This window comes from Lampetra planeri, chromosome 11 (genome assembly GCF_965212315.1).
Source record: "Lampetra planeri chromosome 11, kcLamPlan1.2.h2, whole genome shotgun sequence".
In the NCBI taxonomy this organism is placed as follows: Eukaryota; Metazoa; Chordata; class Hyperoartia; order Petromyzontiformes; family Petromyzontidae; genus Lampetra; species Lampetra planeri.
In genome coordinates this window covers 11,884,666-11,909,590 of record NC_136117.1, presented here as the reverse complement: position 1 = coordinate 11,909,590, position 24,925 = coordinate 11,884,666, and the positions used below count along the sequence as shown (strand labels likewise).

Sequence of the window (24,925 nt, the reverse complement as noted above, 5' to 3'; positions counted from 1 at the left end):
TCCAACGCACCGGTGTGCTGTACTAGTGACGATTTGGCACGTTCTGTTCACGTGACAAACCTTACTAGTTGGCTGTGTCGGGTGGCGGCGGGTTTAACGACGCATTTATACGTGTTAAACTGTAACACACAGAGTGATGCCAAATTAAGTCACAAACATGTAGATGGGTGCTAGACTCCACTCACTCGCCCTGTCAAAGTGCCACCTGTCGTTGTGGCTCTCGCATTGGGATATCGAGCCACCTCAGAACACACAGAACCAAAGTGGACGCAGGTGATCCTTGACCTTCGCATGCCACAACAGTCCCACTGTGCAAGGCGTAAATTCAATCAAGCGCTATCCAGGCTCAACCCGTGCTTAGCTTCCAAGACCGGGCACACGATAGCGCGCATTCAGGGCGATTTCACAAATCTTCCCCACAAAGTGAACTGATCAGACGATCGCCCACGTACTGAACTCCTGCCGTGAGAGATGCCTTCCCGACGGCATCGCGACCGCTCACTCTGCCTCACCTGAAGCCGTTGAACGGATCGCTAGCCTGGACATCGAGCTAGAAATGCTTCATCAATGAGGAGGGGGGGGGGGTGATTTGGTCATCGGAGTCCCCCCCCCCTCCCCCTTTATAACGAACACCGTGATGTCACGACGTACCCAAACGTGCGATGAAATGATCGTACGTCCGTACAACGTTCAACGGCACCCCACACGTGACAGGGTCACCGCAAGCCTGCGCCGTTATTCTGCCGTGAAGCCTCTCTGCGCTGAGACTCAACTGAAACGATCTGCGTGTGTAAAAAACGCAATGGCGGTGCAAAAAATTGCTATCCCTGATTATATTGAATGGGCGCGGGGGATTAGTGAGGATACAATACCCGCCACCTACGCTCACAAAATAAAAAAAGAGAAAACGCATCTCAATTCCAAATCGTGCAAAAAGGCGAAATTGGGCTGCGTTTATCGAACAACGGCTTCGGTTGTGCACGGCGCTCCGGCGGCTGAATTCCACATTCAGTCAATCCCAATCAAGCGTGGCTTCGAAGACGCGCTTTTGTTTTGCTCAGTCGAGGGATTCGGGGGGGTAAAAAAAAAAGAGCGGTTAACACGCGTTAATTTTGTGAACGAGATTCGAAGTGATTTTCCCGCCGCTCCAAATAATGAGCATTGAGCAGAGGCATTGTAGCTGCTCTGCCCTGCCGGAGAGGACGGTGGAAATCTTCCAATGGTGGAGGGGGGGGCGAGTATTTAATTGGTACGGCTTTTGCGAAACCCCCCCCCCTCGCCCCGCCCCGAGGGATGGATGAGGTGGAGTGGACTCCCCAACCTAGGATGTGAGCTCACAAAACGTTCCCGATAGCGAGGAACTCGCTCAGCCGCTGAGCCACTCGGCCGGATTCAAAATGAGCGATGGAATTATCCGTCGGTGAAGCGTCGTTATTTCAGCGTCCGATGACCATGATGAGCGAGCTGAAGTTAACAAGCGTGAGGATGACTGCGTCTACTTCCCACCCAATAGCACCATTACCGTCATCGACTCACCCAATACCACCAGCACTACCATCAACATCCACCCATCAACACCACCATCATCACGTGAGTGCCTTAAAAAAACACTCTAAAGATGCAGCAGGGTTGAGGGTCGGGATCGAACCCACGACCTCCTGCATACCAGGCGTGGGAGTTAACGTCTCCTAGCCACCGTGGCGCCCCCAATCAAATGAAGGTCGACACACATGTCCCGCATACGGCTCGCACTCCGCCGGAAAGCTACGGCCGCTCGTCCTACAGTAGATCTGCGATGAAGAGGCCCCCCCCCCTTGCCCCGGTAGCTGGAATGTTGCCTCCCCCCCCCCTTCATTGCACGGTATTTACATTTCACTGCCTGGTGATGGCAACGCCGTTGATGTGCGTGCGGGTGGGCCGATTTGCGAGGCGGCGACCGAATGAACCTGCCAAGTCCCGGACGGGCCGAGTGACAGACCGTCTCACGTGAAATAATTGGCGACAGGAGGCAAATAAATAAACAATCAACCCTCCACACCTCCGCAGCCTCTCTTCCCCCCCCCCTACCCCCCAACATTGCCTTGAAGGAAATTGCATCGTCAAAACCGCCCGGAGTCAGCATTTCGGAAGCCGCTTGGCGATTGTCATAGCGAGGTGTTTTCAAAAGTTTTTTTTTCCTTCCACCCGACCACGTTCTGCAAGGCGGGTTTACGTACGTCGTCGACGTTTCACACAAAACACGGCAAAAAGATGAACCCACCAGCAGACAAGTTTGAGCCACACACACACACACAGTCCCTTGCGCCTATGTCTGCGATCCACCACTCAAGCTTGTCATCATGGCCAAAATGCAAGTGCGGGCGAATTTGTCGTTAGCCGTTCATTCAATCGCTCGGCCAATTCGTCGATGACCTCTTATCCGCGAAAGGCAAGAGCTTGGCGAAAACACACGCGCACGTACGAGGGGGAAACACTCAACAAGCTCCGCACGGATGGATTCAATTCACTTGGGTGGACTGCCATCTCTTGGCCACCTCGCGATCCAGCGGGTTTTAGAGTCCCTGTACTCTAATAGCGCCCACGAGATTGAACTTTGTTACGGGAAGGGGAGGGGGAGGATGATAACCGGTGGTTGAGACGAGCGATGAAGTGGCCGCCAAGAGGGGCTAACGCGCCCGACGGGACGTCAACCGGGGAGGGAGCGACGCAATCAGCTGGTGTGCAGGTGCCGGGGGGGGGGCTCGCAAAGGACGCTGCTGGGGCAGTTGAAGGCAGTCGCCCCCTCCAACAACAACAACAACAACGGAGGGAAGAGGAGCGACGCTCACAACAACGAGCGGAGCGGCGGGTGCGGATGAAAAACACAGCAAGTTGACACAGTAGGGTGGCACAGCTGGTGCATCTTGACAGTCATCTCAGTCAGTCAATCCACAGCAGCTGGGTCTGTCACATGACCTCCTGCCAGCGAGCCTTCCACACTTCAAATGGCCTCGGAGTGCACCTGGCCGGGCACAAGCGCCGTGGTGATGTCACCGCCGCTTGTTGGCGAACGGCGACTGTCATTGTCCCATCGCAGAACCGTGAGAGACGGCGACAGCTTAGGGAGGCCTTCATACAGCAGCGGATAGATCATGGCCGACGATGATGAGGCGGAGGCAGGTGGCAACACTGCCGGTAACGAGACGGGCGCGGTGGCGCACGCCTGGAGGAGCAGAGTTGGTGGATCGTGCCAATCTGTGATGCTCCTAAACCCCCCGCTGGTCCACGAGGTGGTCAGATCACACAGCACACAACACGTTGATCGAATCCATCTGTGCGGCGCTGTTAGCGTCACCCCTCCCCCTCGTACGTGGGAGTTTTCTCAAGGTACTCTGGTTTCTTCCCACGAGTACAAACGCTCACGAGCGGAATTTACCAAACATCCCAACGCAGGACCCGCCTGAAAACTAGCCAGGTGGCTTCTTCTTCTTCTTTGCTATGGCTGATGCAGAACAACAACTACAATTTCACATTGAGGCGGTCAAGCCAGGCAACCGCATCAAGAGCTGCGGAGTGCATCGCCGCGATGTCTCCTTCGTATTTGTGGATCGGGCATTGCGTCGTCAGACGTTGTACGCTCTGTTCTGGATCACCACAGTCGCACACTGGAGACTTTTCCATTTGTGCATCAGGGTATCCGCATCTGCTGCCTGCCACGGTTTTTGCAGTGGATGCGGTTGAGGGTGGCTCAGCAGTGGAGGGAGCAGGACCCTCTGCCGCTGACTTCCCAATTTTGCTTGAGGGTTGACCGAGCTCATCTATCCAGGGAGTCAATACCACGCACTGTGGGTAAGTCAATAGTGGCTGTCCTACGGATAGACTCGCAAACCCGCCACGGGAATGCAAACAACACTTCAACGCTCGGATGAGCAGGAAATGACTTTTGTAGGATGCAAACTCACTGTTTTCGCTGAAAATAAGAATCCGCTTTAACCCTTTTCCCGGCACTAACACGGGAGTTGTTAATATGTTCAAACACCAAACAGGCACCGATTGCGAGGCATCAAAGCTGCATTAACCACCCGTGTTTGTGGTAAATCATGCAGTCAAACATGCTCCGATAAAGTCGGCATTGTCTTTGAAACTGATTGACCTACACCCGAGACGGCAGCTTGCTTGGTGGCCTAGTCTCACCACCGGCGTTAGGCCACAAGGCAAGGAGTGTAAAGGCGATGTAAGTATCACAGCATGGATAGCTCGGGTCAAGCATCCAAAGCATTACATTCTTTCTTTCCATCATTTTGACACTGGCAAAAAAAGGTAACGCAGAGGCCGTTTTCCTTGTTGGGCCTTCAAGTGCACAACTGCGCGTTTGTGCACAGCGCCAAGGGCTGCTTCTCGGGTTGTGCTGCGCGGCTCTCCGACGCATTTCCGCGTCGGATTCCTCGAAGAATTTCACGACAACGCGTGCAGAGCGACAGCGTCGGGCCGTCGCGACCCGGCGGCGCTCCGGCAGGGTTCACGTGCGCCTGTCGGGAAATGTCCCCGTTTGCCCGCGTTAACTCGGCAAGAGGTCGACCCGAAGGCGAGTTTGGACCGACAACAGTGGGAATCACGTCCACGATTAGAGGTTTTTGGGTTAGATCGCGTGAATAAAAATGTGTCGTTAAACCCGCCACCACCCGACACGGCCAATGAGTAAGGGGTTGTCACGTAAGCAGAACGTGCCAATTCGTTACTAGTACAGCAACACCGGTGCGTTGGAGGGTAAACCCCACGACATTTGCAATTCGAGTACCGTGACGTTGCGCCGGTAATTACAACAACCAGCATCATCAGGTCGACAGCCAGAGTTGTGAAATAATCCTCCTGCCTCGGTCTTAAATAGAGGCGGTAAAAATGTGACGTCGTCGCTTGTGAGCCAATCAGGTGCGAAGACCAGAGGGGGGGAGGGGGGGGGGGAGGGTGCGGGGGGGAGGGGTTAATGCATGAATTTAAATGAAAATGGATATGCATTACCAGTTGGGTTATTCATAGGGTAATCAACATCTATAAATGATAGTGTTCTCATTGATCTTTGAACGGCTCCCAGAGGCGATAATTTGGTCCATTTATTTACATCAGATGAGAAAATGCGCTCGCCCCCCCCCCCCGTCTGCTTTAGGAAGAGAACGGAGGAAATAAATAAAATGTTAGCGGTAAAAAGTTACTATTTAACAGCTTAAATGTCACAGCGCCAATTATATTTGTAAAACATACATATATATAACATTAAGGTTGCTTTAGTGCGTCACGTGCCAAATGTCTAACAATCATCGTTGGCGTGCGACGTCGAATGAGTGGATTTGAATTGGGGGTAGATCGGTAAAAACGCAGAAAGACATCGTTTGGAATATCCTGACTCTCACTGTGTGTTCCCACTCGCCGACAGGTTGAATGCTAACAATCCGAGCGTCTGTTGGCGACACGGTCATTAGGCGTGACTCAGGACTGCTGAGTGATGAGGACAGAAACCGTTGTTTTTTTTTTCAAGAGGAGCTCCCGAACAGCTGGCGTGTTTCTCATACGATCTCCACTCTCGCCGGCACTGCCGTGTTGGCCCGAAGCGAGAAAACACGCGGGGGGCGGGTTGGGAAAGTTCGAGCTTCCAAATGACCTGGCAGGAGAAAGCGCCCGCCGTGCTGGAATCTATTTTCAAATACGCCTCGAACACAACGTTTACACTCGCGGTGGCCTGAAGCTCCCTCTGCATCCTGGCATCGAGTGCAGAGAAGTGAATCCTTGGCTGGAAGGGTTAGAGAGTTGCCACCTGTCCTGATTTTCTGAAGATTGTCCGCTTGTTGAGGCAGCTGTCCTGGCAAGTCTACGTCTCCGCGGGACAGCAAGAATGTCGTGTTTCGGTGAGCGGCTTCACACCGCTCGAGACGAAGCAATCGCATGCAGTTCTCTCCCCTCCTCCGGCACTCTGAAACATTCTTCCTCCCGCGATATGATTTGGTCAGCAGGTTGGTAGCACAGCAGTACAACCAGCTGTGCCTCACAGCGAGAAGAGTCCGAGTTAGATTCCATACTCGGACGCCTTTATATACGGATAGAGCTCGTATATTCTCCCCCGTGTTCTGCATGGTTTTAACTCCAGGTTCTCCGGTTTTCCTCCAATAGCTAAAATAAAACACGTAATGTAACTGGTATTGGCCATACATCCAAATGCTGAGGAATCAATTGGGATAACACGGAGCAACATCGCATCCCCCAGTGCAAAACATTTGGCAGGACCCTCCAGAAAATATTTGTTGAGACTCGGTGAGGCTTTCCTGGGTAAACAAGCAAAGAAATCATCATGTCCTGGGTATTTTGGACTAAACTCAACAAACTAAACTGATCATGTATTTTTTATTTCTACCAGGCAAGGCCCACTGAGCCATAAGGCTCTTTTTCAAATGATAGCTCCACGAAGTGGCTTATCACTTGGAAATTTATAGGAATCAAATACTCTAAACGTGTGACGTTGATTCTAAATTTGGAGGGAAAAACCGGCGGACCCAGAGAAAAATCCACGGCACCACGAGGAGAGAGACACGCAGACTCCAAACATGCAGGCATCGGGATTGGGATCGAACGTGACGACCTCTTGTATACCAGGCGAGGGAATTAACATCTCGCCACCGACCAGAGCTGGTTACCCTGGGTCAGGGCCCATGGGTAGATAGGTAGCCAGGGCAGGCGGCCGCAGAGTACCTGTCTCAAACCTCTCCAAGCCCGTAAGGGAATCGCCAACGCCGTGAATGGGAAGGGTCATGTGGACGCCAACACCGATGTGATAAAAAACGATCATTATGACCACCAGCTTTTTCGAGACCAATTTCACTCCACCCTGAGGCAATTCACACGGCCGTGACAGCGTGACGATGGTACGCCGTTACGTGGCGCCTAGCCGCGGGACGCGTTTAACGATCGCTGGGTAACTAGTGCGGTATTGCCGTACGTGCAATGGCACTGATAGATGCATGGAAGTGTGTGTGTGTGTGTATATATATGCATGCGAATGCATTTATGATTTATGCAAATCACATGCAAATTATACGCTAGCGTTGCATTTAGCCTACCTACTGGAGCGGATAAACCTGTGTACACACGCGCACACACACACACGCGCACAAAGAAACGACAAATACCATAAAGAAGACAGTGGTAACGGGACAAAAAAATTATGGACTCTTGAATTAAACCGTGACCCCGAATCTCGACAATTTACTCGAATTGCTGCCGCGTTCAACGCGCTACATGCCCATCAATAAGTGTTTCCACTCGTGCATAATTAGTGCGGACGATTTCAGATTTTGGATAGGTCTGGCTCAGCACAACTGTGACTCTTGACCCATTAAATAGCTCGCATGCAGCTTCACACGGTCATCACACACACAAACAAAGGCATTTTATCCAGGACATATGACTGACTAGCCAACAAACAAAGGCAGTCTCCGCATCGCGCGCTTTTGGATGCGATTCTGCGACCGTTTGGAACCCCCTTCGTCCCGATATTAGGAAGCTACTGGGAGCTACGCACTTTTCAATCGAGATTGAAAACTCATTCCTCTAAAACTGCTTTTTGTGTTTAGTTTGTCATTCTCCCCGCCCCGCACGTCTGATAATTATCATAGTTGGCTATGTACGCTGCGAAAGAAGTTCAACATACGTACATTCATTGACCCTTCATTTCGTGATATTTGACCGTAGTTTGTTGAATCCAAAGGTGGCAGCCCCCATGCCAATCACGATTGTGGCCGGCGCGGAGAGCACGTGGGGGGGGGGGGGTTGTGGTCTAGGAGATGCCGCCCCCCTCTGCACGGTGGGTGTCAGTGTGTTGTTTCTTTCTTCTTCGCCTTACCAGCCGGAACAACTCGGTGACGCTGATTTCGTCAGGGTCGACCATCCGGAACTCCTCCTGCCTCGGCACCAGGTCCAGGCCCAGCTGCCTGGTCGCGCGCACACACACGGCCACGGGCAAGTCACCCTCTGTACGCCGCCTGTGTGGCAGTCGATGATTTCGGCATTTGTGGGGCGCTTGCAGTAGCAGCAAAGGCAGCAACAGCAGCGGCAGCAGCAACAGCAGCAGCAGCCTGTGCTGTTCTCACACACCACGATGCTATTGAGAGCGACATCTCTACTGTTGATCGTCCTCCTTAAGCACGTAACACAGTGACCGTCAAAAGTCAGGTGATTGTGGGGGGGGGGGGGGGACGCTCATGTCTGCCGGTAGCTGTGAGCTGGTGGTGGAAATTCCACGAGGCTGCGTTGATATTTGCCAATGGGCATGTCTCCGTGACTGTTCGCTGCCATTCCTAGATTGGGGCGCATGAACTCGTGCATACTTTGATCCGTTACTTTTTTTATTTTTCACTCATCACAGTTTTGCCGAGCAAAGGCCCGAAGCGCCGAGCGACCAGCAACACATAGAACTATTCAAAGTCGAATAGATAAAAGAGTTCATACATTTCTCTTGGGAGTGAGCAAGGTTATCATTAGGACATTGGAACAATAGACAATGTGGGGGGGGGGGGGGGAATTCCAAATTAAAGCAATGCGGGCGGAGAAGCAGAGAGCTACGTAGAGCACTGGTCAGTGGGTGCGTGACCTGCAATGTGGTGGTTGGGTGAGTGTGTGTGCTGTTCTGACCTACGATGTGGTGGTTGGGTGAGTGTGTGGTTATGACATGCAGCGTGGTGAGTGGGTGGGTTGGGTGAGTGTGGTTGGTGACCTACAGTGTGGTGGTTCAACACAGCACGAGACGAAACGGTCAGTCTTGAAGACCAAATCCTCAGCAACTCAATGAGCGAAGTTCATGGGAACGGTACCCGTGGTAGTAGTGACGGACGAGTGACAAGGAGGCGACTGACGGTGACTAGGTCAATCGACGTCATCAGAGTCACAACAACCAATAAGCATTCATCATCTCCCTCCTCTCCCTCGCTGTGGATAAACTGAATCTCGAAGCACAACTGCCATAAAACAGGAAGCGTACTCATTACCACGAGCAGATTCTCCCTCGGAAGAACAGACAGTGGGTCTCAGGGGGGCCATCGGCCCGATTCAAAAACAAACAACAAAAAGGAGCACCGTGTATTGCCACGGTAACATCCAATTAGTGGAGCTCTCAAACATGCCGCCGAAAGCTTCCCGGACGTTTCAGATGTCCGGGTGACCGGCATGAAATGTATCTACGCATGTATGTTGAACGTCTTTCGCACCGTACGTAGCCAACCGTGCGAATCGGAGGTGCGGGGGAAGAACAACAAACTATGGGTCTCTGTGTAAATCTATGGGACTTCGTGCGAGTCTATATCTGTATGTATGTCCAACTTCTTTCGCACTGTACATAGCCAACCACGCTAATCCCCGCTATACAATAGTGCGCAACGAAAACAAACGTACGGAATAATTTCCATTTAAATTTTCTCAAACTGCAGTTGATGCCACCCCCCGCACCTTTGCTGCCAAACGCTTTCTGCCCCGCTGCCAGACCCCGCAGCCGCTGCACGAGCAGACGCACGGCGACCCGCCACACAGCCCTGGCAATATCCCACCCGTCCGCTCCCGACGCCTTCCCCCGAAGGTCGCCGGAACCAGAGGTCGCAACCGGGTACCCGATACCCGTACCCTACCCGATACCCAGCTACCCGTACCCGGCCAGGTAAGGGTACGGGTACCCGTTTGCGACCCTGGTGCGGCCAGGTACGGGTACGGATAGGCCGTGAGTCACTGGTGAGTAACCGTTTGTCACTCATTTCGGGTAGGGTACGGGTAGGGAACGGGTACCCGTACCCGGCCGGGTACAGGTACGGGTACCCATTTGCGACACTGGTGCGGCCGGGTACGGGTACGGGTAAGAAATCAAAACCCGTTTGCGACCTCTGGCCGGAACTCGCGGAGGCCGCCCCCGACGGGGGCCGCCTGGGCAAAAACTGCGGTCTGCAAAAAAATAAACCCAGAATGCAAAGGCTCGGGAGCCGATGCCACGGTCGATGCCAAGCGCTCGTTGGCTAAAAATAGGTCGCCACGTGAGCGCCGCATCGCAACGACCGTGACGAACAAGCAACCACGGAACGGCCGCGCCGGCAGATGCACGTGCCGGGAAGAGGTGGGGGGGGGATGGAAAAAAAACCTACAGCAAACCTGCGACCTCATTAACCCGTGGGCGGACCTATGATCCTGACGAACGCGGTTTCCACAATTATTAATATTCGTCGCCCGTTCGGGAAAAGCCTACGGGGGTGGAGGGGGGAAGCATCCCAAACCTGTACCAAACCGCCACGTGTGCCGCGCGGGAAAGGAATATTAAAAACGGGCGAAAGGTCTCGTGATTTTCGCCGCGCAGAATACCGCCGAGGAATTCGTTGGTTTGGCGGTGACGGCGGCGGCGGGGGGGGGGTGAGTTAAAGAATTAAAGAGTGGAATGGACGGCCAGGCATTTGTAAGGAAGCAATTTCATAGCGGCGAAGCATTCCCCTGCCCGTGACCCCTCGGCCCGTGCTTTATCTTTGCACCGTGGAACAGCCGGCAAGTCGTCGTTAGCAGCAGTAACCGTGAGCGGCGGCACAAGCGAGCGCGTCGTGAGTGAGCGCGTAGCGAGCGAGGCAGTGCGTCGTGAGTGAGCCAGCGCGTAGGGAGCCAGCCGCTTTTGAGCAGCCACATCCAACATGTGCGAAATAATTTTGAACGCAGCGGCTTGGCTTCAGATTTTCTATTCTTTTTTTTACTCGCTCTCACTCTCTTTTGGGCAAATTGGACTGCCTTTAGATTTTCAGCCGTGCAGAAAGGCTCCACAAGGGCGGTGAGCTCGCCGCTTACCAAAGGAATACACGAGCCAGATTTCACTGCCGCGGCTTTCCAAAATGTTCCGAAACGCAAGTGGCGCGCACGCCACGGATCTCGCAAATCTGCGGCATCACGTGAGCATTGTGAAAGCAGAGCGGTTTCATAATTTATTTTTTTGATGTGCAGCATCCAAGCAAGGGCAAGTGCGCCAATGAAGAGGATTTGGTCACAAGACTTAAAAAAAGATGGGTTAAAGTCATCGTCATAACTCGAGATTCACAATGCACGCTTATCACCAATCGTGTCTCTCTATACTTACCAGCCAATTAAGGTGAAAGGGTCAAAGCAGCCCACGGACTGCGCAAAAACCCACCATGGATTCCATTCACCTTTTACATGCAGATAATTTAGAATTCGGGCTGGCGCACCAGCATTAAAATGGGAATGAGGAGCCACTTTTATGGGGTCCGCGGTGGTGAGATGTTAACTACCTCGCCTGGCATACAGGAAGTCGTGGGTTCAATCCCGACCCTGATGCCTGTATGTTTGGAGTTTAATGGGATTTTTTTCCGGGTCCTCTTGGTTTTCCCTCCACATTTACAATCGACGTGTGTTTAAAGTATTTTGCTGCTGTACATTTCCACATTCTAAGCCACGTTGCTGAGCTATCACTTGTGGCCGGGTCGCTTCTGAAAACGAGCCATAGAGCTCAAGTGAGCCTTCATTGGTAAAATAAATAATTGCTGGTGGTCCATTTTTCGTAAACCCCTATTCGAGTACCCTATTGGGTAGACAAACGGCTCGGCAGCGAGTGGGCGGACCGCTTGGCCATCCAGCATCTTGGGCAGTCACTTTTGTCGACGTCTTCGGTTTAAAAAAAAAACACACAACTGTCAAAGGAGTTGCTCTCATTGCCCTGCCGCTACTCACCGCAACCTTGTCTTCTTCACTCTCAGCCGCCACCCCCCCCCTCTCACGCAGATCGATATGCCTCGACAACTAATTGAAAAACGCCTCCGCGCCAAAGCGGAGAGAAGTTCGATGAAACGTCGGCGGCGGCGGCGATCGGGGGAAGACGCGCGCACGTCCTAATGGGGAGGGGGGGGGGGACATTCCCCTGATGCGCTGTCTTATTCAATCTATTAGGGCGCTGCGAGCATTCGCTCCCCAGGGGAGCCGGTGTGGGGGCAGAGAAATGCAATATCCTTCCGCGTGGACATTCCACCATCGTCGGTCTCTCCGCGCTCGCCAGCCGGGCCTAAACTAAAACTGAGCTACAGTGGTCCCCTCGGTTGACGTGTTTTAATCCGTTCTACGAAAACTACTGTTGAACCGAAATAACTGTTAACATGGGAAGAGAGCTGTTTCCACTGCGAAAACAGGAAACGTAATGTAAACGAAGCCAGTCGAGGTCTAAACGGCTCACAAATAGGCATCACTGATTGGCTGAAGGCATGGCTCGCGTGCATCACGTAAACGCACCGTTAATCAACAATTTTGACTTTAGTCGAAACCATGGGGTCCTATGGGAGGAAAAACGTTAATTAAAAAAAAACATTAACCGATATCACTGTTAACCAAGGGAACTACTGTATTAAACTAAACTATGTTTATTTTACAAGGTAAGGCCCACTTGGGTTGTATATCTCCTTTTCAGAAGCGACCGCCCCGCAAATGATAGCTCAACGAACCCGGAGAGAGCCACGCAAACACCAAATATACAGCAGCAGGCGTCAGGGTCGGGATCGAACCCACGACCTCCTGTATACCAGGCGAGGTAGTTAACATCCCCCCCAACCCAACGAGCATTGCCAGGCTGCTCCCATTCACGGCCACTCTACACCACCGCCACAATCCCGGCTCATTCCTGCTCCACCTACGACTTCGCTCTCCCCCTCCATCTCGCATGACCCCCCCACTGCCTTTCATTGGCCCCACTGCCCTCTGACCTCTGCCCTCTGGCCTCCGCAGGGAACATCTGCCACGGCGGCAGACAGGATCCGGGCAGGAAGCAGACGGGAACGCGTGGGACGCGCGCATTTCGCGAACTGCACGGCAACGCTGAGTAACGTCCTACACGAAAAAAATAAAAAAAAAACCCGTGCCAAACGTCCAAATACGTGTAAGCAAATAAATAAATGGCTGTTATTAGACGGTTAAGCGAGTACGAAAAACAGTCGTTTAAATGTCATTTGCGAGAGAGAGAAAAATAAATAGCGGCACTCGTCAATATCTGTGGCATAATACCAAAGGATTAGACGTGATGGCTTATAACAGGACAGTTTATATATCACGTTACATAAGCTGCTACTGCTGCTGCCGTTCCTGCTGCTCAAACGTGTTAATTTTAGCGTCGGGGTTTTTTTTTTTCCGGTTACCACGGAACAAATTGTGAAGCCATATGGCGCTGCCCTGTGGAATGCGGCATCTGGCGAGTCAGCAATTTTTCCTGCATCCGTGACTTTTACCCCAAACTCCAGGTTGCAGGAGGCTCAACTCTCCAAACCCCAAGACAAACCCCGCCAGGCCAACAAGCCATGCATGCCTACACCCAATCGTCGTCACCACCACCACCACCACAGACTCGCTCTCTCTCCAGCAGCCCACCCCGCAGACACTGATGCGCTCACAAATTTAAGGCTGGACCTACGCTCGGTCACAGCCCTCCACTCTGAAGGTTGCGTCTCTGTCGTGCCGAGTTCAACCACCACGTCTGCAGGTCACAACAACAACAACTTCTCCCTCTCTTCATCCTTCTCGCTTCGCACTCCTCCGCTTGGGAATTACCTCCTCTACCCGCCCCCTCCCCCCCCACCGTCATCCCTTTCGCAAAAGCTCTTCGAATAATAACAAATAATCCCAACGGTTAAATCTTGACTTAACGCTTTCGTGACTGCAGGAATTCATATTCTTTGGATCTTTCGGTATAGTCACGCAGATAGAACAATAAAATAATAAAAAATAAAGATGAAAAAGTGAATAAAAAATAATAAAAATATCACGACGTTTCAATTGCAACACAAGCAATCAGGTGCAAATTTTGTATTCTTTTTTTAATTCACTTTATTTTAATTATACATTTTTATAATGTTATTGTTCTATCTACGTGACTTTACCAAAAGACCCAAAGCATAATCACAACGGTCTTGCTCAATTTCACAGTGAGCGACAACGCTCGTCCGTTGCGACTTTGACGGGGTGCCGCTAACATCGCGCGGACGCTTGCCACCACGTGCCCGTGCGTGGGTGTTTGTGTATCGTAGTCTTCACCCCTGCATGCCGTTCTCGAGCGCTGCCAGCCAGAGCCCTCGAAACCTCCGACTTTAGCGCCGCGTAAGAAACGGCGCTCAAAGATGCGGACCGACACCGATATCCCGAGCAAAGCACCCGATGAACCGATCCCGCCAAAGAATCTCTGGGATTGATGACGGCTTGTTTGCCCTACTGCGGCGCTCCCGGTACACTCTTCCTCTTAGGAGATTAGGAAATCGCTGGAGCGGTGCACCTTTACATTATCATCTAGAAGAGACTACGTCCCACGTCGTGTCTAGAGATACTGTCCCACGTCGTGTCTCCCAGGGACGTACCGTGGAAAGAACAGCATTGCACAATAGCCAAGAGAGGGGTGGGGAGAGCTGTGTTCTAAACACAATGCGTGGAGCGTGATACGGTACGGTATTGTTCAGCAACCGAAAAAAATAAACGGGACTTTTAATGAACCGGGAAGACTCGCAGATTTCCCTGGGCAGCCACCTCAACGAGAGAATGATGCTGGAAAAGCCAGGACAGGTGGCAACCCGACCCCCCCACTGCCCCCTATCTCACACTCACTCATTACCCCAGCCCTGACCTCCGCTGCGCTAATGCCCCTCTCACTCATTAACCCAGCCATGCTCTTCAACGCTCTATGCCACACTCATTTCCCGAGCCCTGCCCTCAGCTGCCCCAACACCCCTCTTACTCAATACCCCAGCCCTGCCCTCAGCTGCCCCAACACCCAGCTCACTCAATACCCCAGCCCTGCCCTCAGCTGCCCCAACACCCCTCTTACTCAATACCCCAGCCCTGCCCTCAGCTGCCCCAAAACCCAGCTCACTCAATACCCCAGCCCTGCCCTCAACTGCCCCAACACCCCTTTTACTCAATACCCCAGCCCTGCCCTCAGCTGCCCCAACACCCAGCTCACTCAACACCCCAGCCCTGCCCTCAGCTGCCCCCGACGATGCCCCCCACCCCCCCCCCCCGCTCACTCATTGCCCCAGTCGAGGCGTGCCGTGGAGTGGCGCTTGACGTCACGGATTTGCTCCTGGGTGAGCACTCCGGAGAGCAGCTGCCGGCGCAGGTCCAGCAGCTCCTGAATGACGTGTCGCAGCCGGTGGAACAGATCGCCGTGGTTCCTCTGCATGGCCACACGGAGACACCGACGGACGCAGGAGGGGGGTAGGAGGCACTTGTGTTAGTATCGTCGTAGCCATCGTTGGTCACGATCGTCGTAAAGATTCGTAGAGATACGTAGATATTTAGACAGATGCATGGAGACTCATAGAGACTCACAACGATACGTGGAGATTCACGGAGATTCATAGAGACTCACCGTTTTGACTCCCGGTACGCTATCAGTAATTACCCAGAGTTCACAACAACAACAACCGCCATTCGCGGTGACATCACCACAGTACTTGTACCGGGCTACGTGCAATTTAAGGCCACATGAAGTGTCAAACGCCTGCTGGCAGGAGGTCACGTGACAGACCCAGGTGCCATGGGTTGACTGACTGACTGACCGATGCACCACCTTGTGCCCCCTACTGTGCCAACTTGCTGTGTTTTAGCCGCCCGGCGCTCCACTCGTTGTTGTGAGCGTCGCTCCTCTGCCCTCCGTTGTTGTTGGAGGGTGACTGCCTCCAACTGCCCAGTAGCAGCGTCCTTCACGAGCCTCCTCCACAGAGGCCGATCTTGACACCGCTGGTACCAGTCATCGGCAAGTCCACTCAGCTCCACACCCGTTGTGTGTTAGTTTGTTGTCCTTCTCCCCGCAACTCCGATTAGCATGGTAGGCTACGTATGGTGCGAAAAAAGTTCAACATACATACACGATGTCGTCTACACTCGGCAAAACGTGCACGTCGCGCGGTAGATCAGACCACTCCGTCTCTTCTCCAGCCCGTGCCGTGCCCGTTTAGCCCCCTCTATCCGGCCGAATAAAAGCCGTTTAGGCACGTGGTGGCTGGGCTGTATATATACACACACACACGATATATTGTCTCAGTTCCATCGCTGGCTTATCTCATTATAGAACCTAATCATCAATGGGCACTGCGATGCCGAAGCGATTACGCGCAGGCCAGCCGCCCCCGCGGTGGGCGATGAGGCGGCAGCACAGCAAGCAGGTGGCCAGTCCCAATCTGTTTTTAACCTCAAGGGTTTTTTTACCTGGTTGAATAAAGGTGAAATTAAAAAATGAAAAAAAAATATTATGTTTGTTGCGCTTCCCCCCCCCCCCGCCGAAAGAAAAGTTTTTCTAAATAAAGCAATAAACACATCAATAAATAAATAGACAAATAAGTAGTCCCCGGCCCTTTTAAAATCACGGCACTATGGTGTCAACAGGTAAGGATCGCACAGGAAGGAGAGTGTGACACGATCAAGTTCACGACATCATGAAGTGACCCTCCCTCACCCCCAGCCGCAGCAGGTTGCGATCTTGGGAAAGAGAGACCAAGGCACTCGGTAGCGAGAGTGATATTCATATTCTTAGGTTTTTTCGGTAAAGTCACGTTTCGGAGGCAACACAAGCTTCGTGCCTCCGAAACGTCGTGATTTTTATTTTATTATTATTTCATTTTTATTAATTTTAATTTTTTTACCTACGTGACTTTACCGAAAAACCCAAAGAATATGAATCCTTGCAGTCACGAAAGCTTCAAATCTAGAAGCGAGAGTGATGTTCCGCTTTCAACGTTTCATAATTGCTGCCGAGTGAGGTCACCGTCGCTGTGACTTCCTTTTCACAGCTCCAAATTCCGAGAATTAAGAAACATCACTTTGAGTGCGACACGGTGACTCATGCTGTCACCGCACGGCTGCACGAGATGGGGAAAGCACTGGCCCCACTGTGTGGACCAGAGATGACGTGGAGTGCATCTCTTAGGTAGCTCTGCAGTACCCATTTCCGTGTGACGTTCTCCAGCTCAAGGGTTTGCGCTGCTGTGCGAAAAATCGGAATGAACGGATGTTTTATTTGCGTCGCCATACGACACCGATAAATAAGAAAAATGGGAAAAGTGTCTTTTCTTTATACTCTTATCCCTACTTGTGTCACGATAGACCCTCAAGAGACCACGAATGGACACAACACAACAACATACCCGGAGACGAATTTCTCAATCAACATGTTCAAGGTCGCTCGCAGACTAGAGCAGGCATGCGACTAGTAACCGCACAGCCGCAGCAAGGGGTACACTTGATGTGGTATGACAAGGTGAGGACATATTTTCAGGGCCGCCGACCCAGACAGACCCGGCCGAAATGAAGCCCTGAACGTCTCCAAGCCAGGGCGTGCCAACACCGCAAAGTTAACACCACGGCAAAACGCGCTGTTTGTTTCAGGACACCGGAGGATCAGAGTAAGTTGAGAGTTAAAAAAGGCAGTGGCTGTGTAAGTAGGCAGGCGGTAGATTATAGCAGTGGTGTGTCTCTGGTCAGCGTCTTGGCAGGAGTGTGAAATGAGGTCGCTTGCCCCCCTTTAAACTGCAGTATGTGTGTATGTTGAACTTCTTTCGCACCATACAGCGCCAAGCGTGCTAAATCGACGACAACAGAGAGACGACAGGGGCGGCTTTCTCCCCCCCTTGCCCCCAAACACGCAGAGCACCCATTCAATGATCGCGGGAGCCGGGGACGATTACAAAGTGGGCCAGCCAGCCCCCCCCCCACCCCCCTTGGCATCGCTGAGCGACTGCGGCCACAATCTGATGTCTCTAATTATTAAGATTAGCGACAGCGGAGTGGAAGGGTAGGGGAGCCGATCGCGCGACGGTGAATGCGCGCGTGCAGGATTGTGGTGTTTCCCCAACAGGCCACCCTTTTGATTGTTTTTGTGCGCGCGCGCGTGCGCGCGTGTATCGGCCAGTCATCTCAGTCAGTCGACCCATGTCACCTGGATCTGCCCCGTGACCTCCTGCCAGCGGGCGTTCGACACTTCACGTGCCCTTAACGTGCACGTAGCCTGGCACAACCGCCGTGGCGACGTCACCGCCACTTAGTGGTGAATGGCGGTTGTTGTTGTAGTATCGCTTCCTCGCCAGCCCCACTTCTGTTTTGCTCCGTGCGATCGACGGCGGCGCGCAAAATAATCGCGCAGGGGCAGACGGTGAAACATGACCAAAGCCGCACACCCAACTAATATTTGCACATGCTTCCAATGTTTCTTAAATATATTTTTTATTACTAAGAAAAAGTATATATTACAAAAAAATGTTTTACTTTGCGTTCGGAACACACACACGCACACACACACACACGAAAATAACTTGTGTCAGTTTGACGTTAAAATATGCACGGCCGGCAACGGAGATCCGGCAAAACCGAGACAACTCAGCGGGGCTCGCACCGCGCACCGCCAGCCGCCCGGACACTTCAAGTGGGCGGGAGAACAAAACGCGACGGCCGTTCTCACGATCGGCAGAACGGAACGGACAAACGCGTCCCCGTCGTGTCTCGCGCAAACGGAAGACGTGGGTCAGGAGAGCTGCCGCACGACGGCGCTCGCTCGGCGGTGCCCCGCATCTGCGGATTTCTACGCGAGCATCGCATCGCCCTCACCCCCCACCACTCCCCCCCCCTTCCACCTAATGGGGTGGTAATTGAGACGAATTGCGCCGCTGTCCACCGTCCGGGCGAGTCGCGTTTTACCGGCGGTGATGTTTTGTCGCTGCCGCGTGGGTTTGTGAATCGCCGCCGTGCGAGATGGGGAATCAAGTGTGGGCAGGCAATTATTTTTAAACGAAGGAGGTGTTTTCATATTCATGCGACATGTTTTTTTCATCATTTAGCCATGGGCTGCGGTATACATTTCAACGCTGAATATAACACACTGCCAGCGTTTTGATGTGCCATCGGTCCACAAAGAGAATTTAAAGTGGGATATAAGTACAAAGACAAAGATTCCCCCCCACCCCCCAACCGGTGTAGCCTTAACAGGCTGTTGGGGAAAGTGCTATTAGCGAGCACCTATGAAGGCTGGCACGGCACACGAGGTGGTGGATTTCGAGCAACACTCACCGTGGCCACCTCAAGAGTCCCGGTCATTTACGTCCCATGAAATATCGAGCGCGTTATGATTTGCATCATAATCATCATTATTATTTTTGGTCCATAAACACACTTACACTTTCGCGACCAATTTTATTTATTGTAACGTTTTTTTGCGGGGTGAGATCGCGCGAATGTAAATGTGTCGCAAACCCACATCCTTCCGACACGGCCAATTAGTTACTACTTCAGCACCACCGGTTGTGTTGGAGAGCAAACCCACAACAATCTGGCAATCGCCTGATGACGCCTGTTGTTATAAGCACCAGCAAAACGTCCAAGCACTCAACGCTCTTGCGGGTTGTTGCTCTCCACACTACGCACGCAACCGGCGTGGTGCCGAAGCGGTGACTAATTGGCTGTGCCGGGCGGAGGTGGGTTCACGAAGCGTTTTCATTCACGCGATCTCACCCCCCCCCCAAAAACAAAACACTTCATTACGAACGTACAGAGGCGTGCGCCACGCGCACCAACGCACGCTCACCAGGTAGAGCTGCTTCCACAGGAGGCCCCACTCGCGCAGCGTGCTCGTCACCTCCGCCACCGTGGGGTCCTCCACGGCGGCCACCGTCTCGTACTTCCTGCTCCGCCACACACAAAGGTACCCGTGAAGACTTTGGGGTTTTTTGTTTTGTGGCCCGTAGCAAACACGCGAGCCCGACGCAGGACGCCGAACGGCTCGCGTGACCGGGTATCGCAATTCACACGGAGACGGTCCCCGACGCAACTGGACCCACATGAAGGAGTGGGGGGGGGATGGTAAAAGTAGGGAGAAAGGGGGCCCACGCTGCCCCAACCAAGTGGGGGACACCACGTGGAGGGAGAAGATGAAAGTTTAAATGGGGAGGGGATAGCACGGGAAGGGGGTAATGGTACCCCGCGTAGCCTCTAAGAGACCGTTGGGTCAAGTTCTGCGTGTGGACACCGATGAAAGCCGGCACGGCGACCCAAAACGGGCACGGTGCGGTCGGCACTGTCTCCCTAGAGCTGATGTTTATGCACCACGCCAGGTCCTCATTTAAGGCCGAGTCGACTTAGGGGAGAAGGCCCTGGACGAGTTCAGGTAATCGCCGCTAATGTTGACCGCCTGATGATGACGATGATGATGATGATGGTGATGATCACATATGCTGAATTTGTGGGTTAGCAAGCTCTCACACTCATGCCATAACGTGTCTTCTTTATCCAAACTCACACAAGACCATAATACCATAGACATACAAATGTAATGACACACACACATATATATATACACACAGAGAAATGCACACATATACACACACAGAGAAACGCGCGCGAACACACACACACAATCCCTGTGTGCACACCATATACGCGTGGGTGCGATTTATACACAGTCCGCACACCATCCTGATACAATATTCTAATTAAAGCGCCGTAAAGCAAAGACACGCAAAAGGCGCGTTGCTTCTCCCTGTAGGGACGCTGATTTGCATGGCGGCTATAGACTAAGGTCCTGTGAGTCACGCGGCGGAGACGTACGTCTTCCATGCAGTCATTAATTTGCACTTGTTATCCGCAACCAAAAATAAATAAATAAAGACCATCAGAATTTATTTCGCCGTGCGGCAGGGGGGGAGAAAAGTCGACCGAAGCTCGTGCAGCCGTACGTCACGGGGCCCGCCACGGGAGCAGTCACTTACAAGGGCCGAACGTTCATCTCCGTCGGCTTGAGAGCGCCGTTGTATACAAACGCACTTGAGGCGTCCGTGTGACAATCTTATTTTGAAGAGAAACCGTTAAGATGGACAGCCTAATAAAACGTCCTCGTGGCGTTCGGCAATAGGAATCTGCCCCGGCAGGATTAAATAGTGCTGCTATTATCTTTGCCTCAACAGCTCTGGAAATGAAACCTAATTCTCGCAAGCACTGTTGAACAATTTCGAAATTTTAACCACTTTTTTTGTTTCAGAAAACTTTCACCGTAAGCCGAGGATATGTGAAAATTAAACTTTAAGACAACCCGCGTCATTGTCTCTCCATGCAGTGCGAGCGTTTTTTAAGCTCCTGCCCGATAGCAAAGCCTCCTACCGTCGGCTTAATTCGGTGCCAAAATTCCGACGGGCCTCACGTGTCCTGCAGACGTGGAAAGGCTACATGAAAGGCCACGTGGAAAGCCTCGTGAAAAGCCACTTGAAAAATCACGTGAAAAGTCACGTGAAAAGTCACGTGAAAAGCCACGTGAAAAGAGTGCGAGGCACATTTTTTTCATCCGTAGACCCCGTGATGCCGCATGCGCGACCTGATCAAACCAATTCGTGTGCAGATACAGCCATGCTGGAACGGGCAAGCGGGCGCGCGCACGCACGCTCGCCGCGTTGCCACAATGAGTTCGTTAATGAGGTGACGCATCCTTAGAGGAGGGACCCCGCCCATTTAACAGACCAAATAAGCAGCACATAAAGGGGGAATGGTGATTAACTTCTGATGAAGACGAGCACTGCATTGAACAGACGGGAGTAGGGGACAGTGCCGGGGCAGTGGCTAGCAAGCTCGCCCTACGAATCTGGCGAGTTCCATTTCCCAGCCACGGCCGACCGGTGACATCTGAACTGACCATGGTTTCCACACTTCACCAACCCTCACTGGCCAGTGCGGTGAAAGTATGGACAAACAACACACACAAACCGAAAGCATGCGGAGGCTTTCATCCAGCCGTGGGCTGAACAAAGGGCTTTAAATTATTCTTGTTGTTGTTATTATTATTGAAGAGAGGTACCAATAACAAAAACACGTAATTACTCACACCAGCTGGCTGTGGAAGATTTCAGAGGCGTCAGTGTGAACCCATTTGAAAACAAACGTGACCCCCTCTGGGGAGCAGGAAATGTTCTTGCGTGGAGGAGGGGGTGTGCCCCCTCATTTGAATACTGACCCTGGAGGGGTCATTCCTGCAGCATGCGCACTATACTTTGGCAGAATCGAGCCAGCCGCCGTCCAAATCTAAATGCCCTTCCTCCCACTACGCCAGGCTGATTTCGCCGTGACGTCAAATAAGGAACGAGCCACAAGCCCCGCCCCTGGCCCTGCTTGGCCCCGAGCCAGGTCCGGGTGTCTTGGCGTGGCCGTCGTATCGCGGTTTTTGTTCCGGTTCAGCTCAACAAACGGCCAAATCTTCTTGGTTCTTTCGGTAAAGTCACGTAGAAGGGAAGTTATAAAATTATAAAAATAAAAATATTATATTATATTATTTTATTATATTATTTTATTATGTTTTCTTTTTATTATTTTATTACTTCCCTTCTACGTGACTTTACCGAAAGAACCAAGAAGATGAATCCCTGCAGTCACGAAAGCTTTAAATCGAAATTTTAACGGCCAAATGTAAAACTCCCGCAGCGTGAGGGACCCCACGCTGGTTCGGCTCGGATGTGCCAATGGAAAATGGGGTCGCCATGAGGTCGTGGGTTCGATCCCGACCATGACGCCTGTATATTTGGAGTTTGCGTGTCTCTCTCCATGTAGTCGCGTGGATTTTTCTTCGGTTCCTCCGGTTTTTCCCTCCACATTTAGAAAGATTAAAAAGATGCGTTCAAGAGTGTTTGGCCGCTATGCATTTCCCTGTGATAAGCCACTTCGATAAGCTATTATTTGTGGCTAGGTTGCTTCTGAAAAAATAGCTATATAGCTCAATGGGCCTTCTCTAAAAAAATATAAATAGTTTAGTTTAAGTATTAACGACATTCGCATCACCTCTTTGAAGGGGGGGGGTTAAAGTTCACGCTTGCCCTCACTGGCCACCGGCTTGGTGAGGTCACGAAAAAAAAGATCCCCGTGTAGCCTGAAAAGACTGTTGGAGCAAGTGCTGTAAACGAGCAGCACCTAAGAAGGTCGACACTGCACACAAGGGGGTGGGTGGCAAGCTCCAAACCCGGCCGCCTTTGTCTCACAGCGGCGATGTTTCCACACCGCACCAGGTACTCATTTGAGGCTGGGTCCACCTAGGAGAAGCCCAGGACCGGTTTTAGATATTCGTCACTGATGTTAGCCGTGAACGGAAATCCAACTGGGGTCAGCTGGTCTGTAGCGCAGCACGCTCCACAAAGAGAAAAACCAAGATTCCCCGTATAGCCTTAACAGACTGTTTGGGGCAAGCGATGTTAGCGAGCACCCATGATGGCTGACAAAGACAAAGATCCCCTGTATAGCCTAAACAGACTGTAGGGGCAAGTGCTGTTAGCGAGCACCTATGAAGGCCGGAACGCTACACGAGGAGGTGGGTGGCCAGCACCACGCCCGACCGCCTTTGTCTCCCCAGTGGCAATGTTTACACACCGCACCAGGTACTCATTTTAGGCTGAGTCGACCTAGGGGAGGCCCGGGACCAGTTCAGATAATCGTCACTGATGTTGGCAGTGAGCGGGAATCGAAACCCGTGTCGCCGGGTTCATAGAGCAGCGCGCTAACCGCTCCACTAGCGCTCCCGACACGCACACACACACACACACGCACACACACACACACGCGCACGCGCACGTGCGCGAGCGAGAGCGAGCGAAGCAGCAAATGTTGGCCGAGATTCCCGACGGCTTCCAAGCGCGGGGTGGCTATTCTTGGCCCCTCTTTCAGGAACGCCGGCCGACCGCTAAGCGCCGGGGGTTGGCTTGACATTTCGCATCGTTTCGCCGTCGTAATGAAGATTCTTAGCCTCCCAGACCCCCGCTTGGCGAGAACGCGAATGGCTTTGTTTCTCAACCTGGGTTCAACGCAATCGGCGCAGTGCTGCCTTATCTGCGACCTACACATGCATTAGCATTAAGGGGGGGGGGGGCGTCTGACGGAGATGAACATGAATGTCTCGGCACTTGCAAGGGGCAACCCGCCCGCGTAGGGAGAGGCTCGGCCACTAACGTTCGGAAACGTTTCGCCGGTTGCCGCTTAATCACTGCGTTCATTGCACGCGCGGCCCCATTCAGGCCTTCCCCACGGCGTGTGGCTCCGTGGGCCACCATGTGATGATGCCTCATCGCGCCGGTCGCAGCGGTTCAGCGAAGGCGAGGAGCGCAGGAAGTGAAAGCGTGGAACTACCCTCCGACGATGGATTTCACTGCGCTGGCTAAATACGTCGCCCCGCTGCCTCTCGCGACCCCGTTTGAGTGCGGCGGTTGCTCATGCGGGCAACTATCCACAGGCTCCAAAAAACCCTGCTAAGCTTCCGAGATCCGATAAGATCGGGCGCAATTCCAGGCGATTTGCCCATTGGCGCAGTGCAAATTCGAAGTTGAGCTACCAAGGGAAGTGATGTGGGTCTGCGTCGGGGACGCGCGCTTCTGAAATAGCACGCCGTGACCGCGTTGGATTCTTTCAGGTCGCTCCAGCGAGAACGTGAACCCCTCTTGTGGAGTCGGAGCACCTGGCAAATACAGATACTCAGGCCGCTAAGAAAGCTCAAGGCATTTGGACTTTTTTTTTATATCATGGCACTCCTGCAGTTTGTTTCACGCATGTGCAGCCATTGGGGAGATGTTAACTCCCTCGCCTGGTATACAGGAGGCCGGGGGTTAGATCTCATTCCTGGCGCCTGTATATTTGGAGTTTGCTTGTTCTCCCTGTGGTCGTGTGGATTTTCCTCTGGGTCCTCCGATTTTTCCCCTCCACATTTAGAATCAATGTCACGCGTTTAGAGTATTTGGCTGCGATAAATTCCCACGTGATAAGCCACTTTGTTGGCTTAATGATGTGCACGCCAAGATGAAATGCCTTGCAATGTGAGGGGAAGAGGCGCGTTGTGTTGTGTGTACGTATGCACAATTGTATGTTGAACGTCTTTCACACCGTACGTAGCCAACCATGCTTA

General features: G+C 52.4%; 1 protein-coding gene across 1 annotated transcript in view; it reads right to left on the bottom strand.

Moving 5' to 3' along the window:
* The window catches only part of DOCK4 (dedicator of cytokinesis 4), a 132,349-nt gene that overhangs the window by 69,847 nt on the left and 37,577 nt on the right, over window positions 1–24,925 (bottom strand). The window contains 3 exon segments of the mRNA XM_078598856.1: window positions 7,868–7,955; window positions 15,045–15,193; window positions 19,592–19,688. Coding sequence (XP_078454982.1) covers window positions 7,868–7,955; window positions 15,045–15,193; window positions 19,592–19,688 — 334 coding nt within the window.